General features: G+C 39.7%; 1 protein-coding gene across 1 annotated transcript; it reads right to left on the bottom strand.

Moving 5' to 3' along the window:
• Positions 1-166: 166 nt before the first annotated feature.
• Positions 167-9,020, bottom strand: atp6v0e1 (ATPase H+ transporting V0 subunit e1). The gene is made up of 4 exons (XM_084331797.1): positions 8,808-9,020; positions 6,820-6,867; positions 2,481-2,604; positions 167-730 (listed from the first exon to the last, which is right to left on the bottom strand). The coding sequence occupies exons 1-3, from the start codon at positions 8,909-8,911 to the stop codon at positions 2,511-2,513; spliced, it is 246 nt and encodes an 81-aa protein (XP_084187923.1). The 5' UTR covers positions 8,912-9,020; the 3' UTR covers positions 167-730; positions 2,481-2,510.
• Positions 9,021-10,014: the final 994 nt, after the last annotated feature.

Below are 10,014 nucleotides of genomic sequence, written 5' to 3'. Positions count from 1 at the left end.
GGAGGCAGACTAACGTTATATACACACAGACACGTGAAATGCCCGTTTATGCGTTATTTTTTATTTTCTTTGGCATCTAAAATCAAGAGTGAATAAGTAATGAACCAGATAAAAAAATATATATATATATATATATATTATTTGTTCATAATACCTATCAATACTACGATGACCGGTTGACACCCCATATCCTAATATTCAAGACATGCTTTAAAAATTCTGAGCCTAAACATTTTTTTCAGTTAATGTAAGGCAGCTTCCTGGAATACGCCCCACTGATACGCAGAGCTAATAAACTGCTATGCTGATAGTGAAATGCATGGTGACAATTCTGTTATGTATTCCGTATACAGTCCAGTCCAGAGAAGGTCACAAGAGAGCGACAAATAACATTATATACAATTACTTTATTGGAAAGTGCAGTTGATTTATAGTTTAATTTGACCCAATTATTGAATGTAGTACATCCATCACAGATAGAAGAGAAGTATAGGCAACAACAAATAGACAATTTAATAATACACATCATACAAAGCAACAACAAAAGGGAAATGGGGGGGCATTTAAATTTAGGAAAGCACATTCAATACTCATGGGTATCAAATTTGTACACAAGGCATCGTTATGGGCATCTCTCTACAATCACTCAGGGAACAAAAGGCAGATTTACAAGGAATGGTGTCTTTGTGGAGAGTGAACTGTTTATTGGTGTTCAGCAGGGAGGCAGGGCCTGGGGAAAGAAGAGAGAATGTTAAATACAGCTGGAGGAGTTCTAGAGGAAGCCACTTCACTAAATACAGCAACAAGCTCAGATAATAATAATAATAATAATAATAATAATAATAATAATAATAATAATAATAATAATCTTCATTTATATAACAAAGTGCTTAACAGAGACACGTGAACACTTGTAGATTACCTTGTATTCAGTGTTGGGTTGGGCGATAATTCAATATTATAGTAGGGCTGAGCGATTAATTGAGTTTCAATTTCAACTATCATGGAAATAAGATAATCCAAACTGTGTTGCTCTCATTTTGTGTTGTGTTGTAAATTCAGTGCACCCTTCCTTCACAGCAGTGTGCTCCCCCTCAATATCAATCAAAATAAACGTGATTATGTTTTTTGTCATAATGGAGCAGCCCTATATTATCGTTTACCATATCGGGATCATTTTGTGATGAAATCATGATATGGTGGCATTGTTGCACATAATTCTGTCATCTACATTAATGATAACAACCACAACTATGATGGCCCAGCATTAATTCAGTGTTTCCCACACATTGACTATACTTGGGGCGGCCCACCCAAGTGTATTTCACCCACTCAGGTAATGTTTTAGGAAACTTTGATATTTAAAACTGAGTTTGTAATCTATGGGAAAAAATAAGAGACAATACCTTCAGTAAATCTCCCCTGCTGGACTTCCATCTGTCACTCACACACAGACAGCAGCAGCAGTCCCACAAATATACCAATGTCTGAGGGCAATTATCGAACCTGAATCCAGTATCCGATCAAATCCAAATCCTTTCAAAACCCTCAATTCTTTTTTAGGCAATAATTTGAGCAAATAAAACAATTTACTTAAGGTAACAAATGTGTATCACTTTTATTTCAGTACAGTAACTAAATACTCTTTCAGCATGTTAAGTACAATAAAAGTACAACACAAGAATAAACAGCCTAACTTAATATTGAAAGACTGGGATTGTAGAAGAGAAAGGGGTACACTATTTGATAAGATGACTTGTTAGACTCTGAGCTTAATAAATGTGGTTCATTTATTTACTAGGGGTGTTGGAGATATGACGTTCTTGGGAGTGTCAGTGTTTAAAGTTTCATCATGATATGCACTCACATTGAGATAACGATATAGTAGTGGGAGCTGAACTGGTCAAACTAGAGGTGGTGGCAGAGAGGAGGATGAGGAAAAAGCTGGATGCTATACTGGAATACCCCCCCCATGACACCACAAATCGCCACTGCCAGTCCTTCATGCCAGTAGCCATCAGGCTCCACAACCGTGGGCATGGACTGCTGCCAATAGTTGGAGAACCAACGGCTGTAGAACTTGAGAACTGTTATGGCTGTCTGACTCTTAATCACTACAAACTGCAGACTCTGGTGCATTGTGCTACCACGATATATACCACGGCACGTATACTATTATTATTGATGATTGCCTGTACCCCCTCCCCCATGCTGCTATGACACCTGAATTTCCCCAAGGGGATTAATAAAGGAACACTTGACTTGAGTATTCTTGCACAATCCATGCTTAATTTCTATTCATAACCTTCACATACCCCTATTTTTACTAACATGGAACCGGCTAGGGGAATCCAACCGTACTAACAGTGCAATCCTTACACCTCAATCCCTCAAAGCATCACCCGCTAGGGACTACCACAAGTAAACAAGTGGAAAACAAAGTATGGGAAAAAAGAAGAAAGGATTAAAGAGGACAATACCCATTTTGTCCAGAGGCCTTGGAGCGCAGACTAGGGCCAGTGATACTGCAGGTACCAAATGGTATCGTTTCTCAATGCTGGTCCAAACAGTGGGTTGAGCTGGGCCAGCATAGCGATCAGCCAACTGAAAAGACAGGAGATATTCATACATGACACATGATGAGGGAAGAACAACTCTTACACAAACAGCTTGCTCAACAAATGTATATATATATATATAAAAAGTAATTCAACTATTCAGCCTCCATTTCTTACAGTAGAAAATAAATGCAGTAGTTACAATGCTTTCCTGCAATGCCAGACAGACACCATCCATGAAGGCCACTACTGTCCTCTTGTGGACATCTGAGTAACAGTTGTAACATGACACCGTCTGTTCACAGAGCAGTCAAACACCTGATTCTAAATAATTAAACATGCAACAGGACTGTGTTGTTTAGCAGAGCAAGACCATCATAGACTGTGAAGTCAAGAGAATAACATTCCCTGATAACAAACGTAAATGTTTTTTTTTCAAATACACGTTTTTGTATTTAAATACACAAGTGTTTTTGATTTGTTGTAAACAAAGACAGAAAATAAACTTCATTCAATTAAACTGTATGCCTGTGTGGAAGAGACTGGGATCATTCTTTTGTGCAAGGCAACATCAGGCTTGACTTAAAACATTACTTTCCTAACTTAGTGAAACTAAATGTAACAAATTAACACAGATATAAATGTACTGAATGGTTATTTCTTATTTTATTTCTTGCAAAAAAGGGAGGTAGGGACCGCACTCGGAATAACGTTGTTTTTTATTCTACAAGTTGTTTAAAGGACACAAAACGTTTTCAGCCATCCGGCCTTCATCAGTTATTTTATTTCTTATTATAATTTTTTTTTAAATAAAAAATAATATCCGATACCCGATCCAGCTATTTTACCGATATCGGCGGCCGATACCGATACCAATATCGGATCGGTGCATCCCTAGGGTTAGGGAACACATCCTAGCCTTCTACAAAAACCTAGGGGTCTGCAAAGACAACTTCAAACTCAAAATGGTAACAACAGATGAGGTGCTCAAAAAAACTGAGCGCCCTTCAACCTAACAAGGCCACTGGCCATGACAATATCCCCTCCAAATTCCTCAGAGACTCCGCAGCCGCCATCACCCACATAATAAACCTCTCCATAAAACAGGGATACGTCCCCAAACACTTCAAAATTGCAAGAGTGACCCCCCTGCACAAAAAAGGCAGCAAATTAGACCCAGGCAACTACCGCCCTGTTTCTATTCTTACCTCCATCTCGAAAGTCATGGAAAAAATAGTCTACGAACAGGTCGAAAAGTACCTTGCGGAAAAAAAGCGAATCTACGAATTCCAATCTGGCTTCAGAACATCCCACTACACTGACCCATGCCTTCTCTATTTGAACGACCACATCAAACAAGAGGTGGATGCGGGCAAATACTGTGGCATGGTCATGCTGGACCTCCAAAAGGCTTTTGACACAGTCAATCATTCCATTCTGATTGACAAGCTAAAAGCAATTGGTTTGATAGCTCATCAGTGAGCTGGATGCAATCCTACCTGGCGGGGAGAGAACAGACTGTACACTACCCCCCCCCCCTCACAGTGAGCTGCGGTGTTCCACAAGGAAGCATACCAGGACTGTTACTGTTCCTAATTTATGCAAATGACATGTCATCAGATCAGCTTGTGACTGCAACTTGTTCCTGTTCGCGGACGACTCAGCCCTGCTGGTCTCTGACAGGGACAAGTTGCAGGTTGAAAAAGCCCTCAGCTCTGAACTCGGCAGAATCTGCACCTGACTTTCTGATAACAAACTATCATTACACCTGGGTAAAACAGAGTCCATTCTCTTTGGATCAAATAACAAATTCAGCAAGGTCAACGGCTTCTCAGTTACAGTGGGTGACAATATTGTCACAAGGAAAGATGAAATTACATACCTGGGTTCCATCCTACAGGCAAATCTTTCCTGTGACAAAATGGCAACCAATGTAATCAAAAAAGTCAACCAACGAACAAGATTCTTGTACCGGATCTCCTCTCCGGTAAGCAAGAATACCCTGAAGACTCTGGCAGGAGCACTCATTCAAGGGTTCTACGACTATGCTTGCACCTCATGGTACCAAAGCACTTCAAAGGCACTAAAAACAAGACTAGAAACTAGGGGTGCACGATATTGATTTTTTGACCCCGATATCGATAACTTTCTGCTCCTCAAGGTCGATACCGATAATATATATATATTTATTGTATTATTAAAAATATATATATATGTATATTCCTGTAGTTTTGACCTAACCAGATTCATCATGACATGAGCGTTACTACTATGAACAAAACAAAGCCAAGAGAACAGTTTTGACTCTTCAAATAAAGTGACTATATTTATTTTTCCAAATAAATATAATTTGAGTCAATCACAAAATTCACAATCCGTCAATGTCATTAACAATGTGTTTCCCTGAATGAGTGAACTAAAAACCAACAGGTATTGTGCTTTGTCAGCAGATAAAACATTTGACGCTATAGGAGAGGAGACTGTTGTGGTCTTGGTCCATGAAACAACTATTACTTGGCATTTATAGGACAGCTACAGCACGCCTCAAAAAGAATTAAATAAACCAGACAAATCATCTCTGTCAAACGTCTTTAATTTTGCAAACGCCTCGTCAATAGCCTAGGTACAAGCCGCGCCAGTTCCTTTGCAGCTGGCTTTGGATTAGCTTGATTGATTGATTGATTGATTTTATTGATGGATTAAAAATACACAACAAGGATCCAAAGGATAACATGAGAGTAAAACCCTTATTTCCGTCATGGTCCCAGGGCTGTTAGGCCACAACAAAAACACGACAATAACACAAAACACATACATTTAAAACATTATAAGACTAACCTATCGCTAAAATTGTATACCCCACAATAACTAAAAACTGGTTGGAAACCCATTCAAACTATTCTGTCCATGAGCCACTTCCTGACGCTTCTCTTGAAGCTGTGGAGGCTCAAGCTCTGCTTGATGGGGATAGGCAGCTTGTTCCAATCCTGGGCTCCAGAGAAAGTAAGGGAGCACTGGCCCAGTTTGGATCGGAAAGAAGCAGGCTTCAGGTTTGCTATGCTTGCTCTAGTTCTGTGGTTGTGGGATTCGTTGACCGGGGTGACCATCAATAATGTTGTCGGGTTTATTGGGATGACGTCATAATTGCTGATATCGGCCCGATAATTATCGGCCCGATAATTATCGTGCATCCCTACTAGTAACGTCACAAAACAAACTGGTCAGACTACTGCTTGACCTTAATCCTAAAACCCACCTCACCCCTGCCCATTTTGACATCCTAGGATGGCTTAGAGTAGACGACAGAGTACAGCAACTTGCAATGGGCCTGGTCTACAAGATACACTACACCACTAAGATGCCCATGTACATAATACTTCCCAAAGGTCAGTGAATTCCACGATCACAACACAAGAGGGAGTTCCACAAATCATGTCCAACCCAAATTCGGCTCAAACAAGGGAATAAACACGTTTCGCAATTATGCCACAACAATGTGGACCACCCTACCCACAGCTGTAAAATAATGTGAATCCCTACCCGCCCTCAAAGAGCACCTACGGGAGGCTGCAATTCGAAACTGGCCGCCGTAACGTCCCATCCCCCCCACAGTTTCTTCCCCCTCGAATGTATATATTTTCTTTTAGGATCTCTGTTAAACAGTACTGTATATTTGTATATCATAAATGTCTGGATGTAACAGTACTGTATATCTTCATGTCGTGTATGTCATAAATGTCATGATATATATCTGTATATCTGTGTCGTGTATGTCATAAATGTCATGATGAATTGAAAATGGGGGACCCTGATGTAAACAAGACGAAAGTCTTTCTCTGGTCTGCATCCCCTTAACAATTGTGTGTATTGAGCCGTACTGTATTTGACCCATTCTGCAATCTGTTAATAAAATGTTCAATCAATCAATCAATCAATAGATGAGGAGACCATATTGAGCTGCGTTTGGGCCCAGTCAATGAGAATGCCTCCAGGCTCAGCGATTTACATGGATATTTTTTTTCTGGTTTGTAAAGCAAACTCAAATTTGTTGTTATTCATAATAGAAAACATTATGAGTATTGTTCTTCCACACTTTCATCATAGATCCAAAGATATTCTGTTGCAAGTTGAAAATGTGTCTTTAAACAGTCTGACCTACGCCAGCTGAACTAAGACTACCCGAGTGTACAGTATTATTTGGACATGCATAGCTAGAGGAGTTAGAGGCACCGTGCCACATTCCCTGGATGGCAGTACTTACAATAGGTAGCAGCACACTGAAGTCAACACCATCATGGTCACTATTACTCTGTGGAAAGAACAGAAACATGGTTACCGTGAGCTACTGTTTCCTTAAATAAAGAATGTCAATATTCAAAATTTTAATTATTAAAAAGAAAATGTAACTACCAAACTGCCAGTCAATTATAAATTACACACCAAAGATTAAAATGGGTAGTTCACCGAAATACAAAGCAGATGATGTATATGGGGAAAAAATAGCAATCCTTAGCTCAATTTTTTCATCTACAGCATTTCATTGAGCTGTAATTAATTAACACAACACAAGGAATCAGTGTCCTCTGATGAAACCACAGGAGGATATAGCCTAACTCTCAGTCAAACTAAACAAATGTGTGGAAAACAGTTCAGAGCCTTGGGGATACATGTGAGAATATGGCCAAAATAAATCACCATTGTTTTTCAGTGAAGTGCCCCTTTAATGTGAAGAATTGAGGGGAAATCAACATCACTGGTTCTTGTCCCTTTTTCATGATTTAGGAAAAACTGTGCCGGCAATGAGAGTGTTATGCTGCGTTCCTTTGGAAGTCTGGGGGTCGGTATGTTCCGAGTGTGAATGTGTTAAACTCTCTTTAGCACACCAGCAGGACTGACTCCTAATTACTGAACACTTATACCACTATATATATATACACACACACACACACACACACACACAATGAATACTATTATTACTACATATACCACTATATATATATATATATATATATATATATATATATATATATATATACACACACACACACACCATGAATACTATTATTATTATTATTGATAGAATATACCACCATTCTACTACTATGTTCCACAGTTCCACTCTATAATTATTACTATGTGTATTGTTTTTCCCCCCCTTCCTGTACATCCCCTCTCCCGTGCTTTTAGGAGGTTAATAAAGGAACACTTGACAAGCTGTGGCTGCCTAAACTTTGTTGAGGAGAGCTGAAAAAACATCACAGTGGTCTAACTCTAACCTACTGGAGATGAAGGAGTGTATACATAATAATAATGGATTTTATTCATAAAGCACACTTTAAAATACAATGTAATCTCAAGGTATTTTAAGATGGCATACTAAATACAAATATACATAATAATAAAACATTAAAATCAGAGCAATTAAAACAATAGAATAGTCCATAAGGAAAACACACCAGGGCCATAGAGAAAAGCACTGTGGAAGAGATGAGTCTTCAGTTTTGATTCGTAAACAGTAATGGAGTCAGAGGCCCTAATTGTTTCTGGGAGTTGATTCCAGTCGTGAACCCAGTGCTGAAAAGACACGTCCCCCCATACTTTGCAGCTTTGTCCCTGGCACAGTGGAGAGGTCTGAGCAGCCAGACCTGAGTGTAGGTTGGACATTTAAAGCCTTAGATACCAACAAGTCGTCTTTAGTGTTTAATACATGTATCCTCCTATTCTTGCTATATAAATCGTGATACAATTGACCAGGTCAGTGTTAATAACGAGCCACAGGTGTTTTCCCTCTCCCAGTAGTACTAGTCACTGTTTACATCCTGAGCCCCACATCATTACTTTGTGACATGTGATCCCATGTAATGGGGAAGTTGAAGTTCCACAATTATGGGACATATATTTTCCAAAGACAGCATCCTACTTCTATTCTTTGATTGAGAGCTGAAAACATCACGGTAAAAAGTCCCTGATCAGTGATACACAATGTGGAAAATATAACTAGCAAAATAATCCGTTAAAAGGGAAACATGGGCTAAACGTTTACTCGACAGTGACGTTAGCTTTGATCAATACATGTGGATATTAGTACTAATACTAAACCCTTTTATCCAAATGGTCGAGGTCGGGGGGTGGGGTCCCTTTTGACCAAATTACGTTTAAAATATCATAACGGTAAGTAAGTATATCAATAATTGAGTTATTATTCATCTACACCGCTGATAGCTACTCGAGCTAACCGAGTCAACTCACCCTCTGTTTGGTCCTTTCGGGATGAACCACGGGATGACTCCACCAACGAGACCCCAGAACAGCGTGATGACGGTCATAGGAATCACAAAACTAAGTTGCGCCATGTTTCCCCTTTGGCTCAAAAAAAGTATCGAATATATAAACTTTGGAATACGTGCTGAAACTTCAGGAGCTCACAGCTGCAGCTCAGATCCGCGACACACGTCGACGACAGAGAAGAGCTAGAGTCACATGACACGAGAGACGGGGAGTAGGGAGGAAATGAAATGGGAGCTCCGCCCTCAATGCTCTCCAGAACGCAGCCTCGGCTACTTACATGTTATAGATAGATAGATAGAATAGTTTATTGATTTAGAATGGAATAACACATATACATTTAAACACAAGATGAACAGGTGTACATATCACCATTTACCAATAGGATTAAAATAAACACAATAAAGCCACAGGCTTGTTTCCATTGTGGTCCTTCATCATTGGTTTGATTGATTGATTGATTGAAAAGTTTATTAACAGATTGCAGAATGGGTACAGTAGGCCTACAGTACAGCTCACATACAATTGTTAAGGGGATGCAGACCAGATAAAGACTTTCGTCTTGTTTACATCAGGGTCCCCCATTTTCAATTCATCATAACATATATGACACACACGAGTCACGACATACAGATAGACAGTAGGCTACTGCTACATCTATACATTTATGACATACCAGATTTGCAAATACAGTACTGTTTGTGATACAAAATTTTTCCAGAAAAAGAGTGTATATACATTTGACGTAGAAACTGTACATTGGAGGAGGTTGGGTAGGGGGGGGGGGGGTGTACATTGGAGGTGGGGTGGGGGGGGGGGGGGGGGGTTGGGTAGGGGGGACGACACTGTACACTGTACATTGGAATACTGACAAAGCCATACATGGTCATTTACTGTACAACTGGGTTAGGACATTTGTAGGGGCCAGTTTTGAATTGCAGTCTCCCGTAGGTGTTCTTTGAGAGTGTTTTTGAAAGTGGGTAGTGATTCACATTCATTTACAGCTGTGGGTAGGGCGTTCCACATTGATGTGGCATAATTACGAAACGTGTTTAGTCCCTTGTTTGAGCCGAATCTGGGTTTAACATGATTTGTGGAGCTCCCTCTGGTGTTGTGATCGTGGTATTCACTGACCTTTGGGAAGTATTTTGACATGTACATGGGTACCTTG

The sequence above is a fragment of the Notolepis coatsorum genome (genome assembly GCF_963971535.1).
Source record: "Notolepis coatsorum genome assembly, chromosome: 16".
Classification (NCBI taxonomy): Eukaryota; Metazoa; Chordata; class Actinopteri; order Aulopiformes; family Paralepididae; genus Notolepis; species Notolepis coatsorum.
This window is presented reverse-complemented; position numbering and strand designations above follow the sequence as displayed.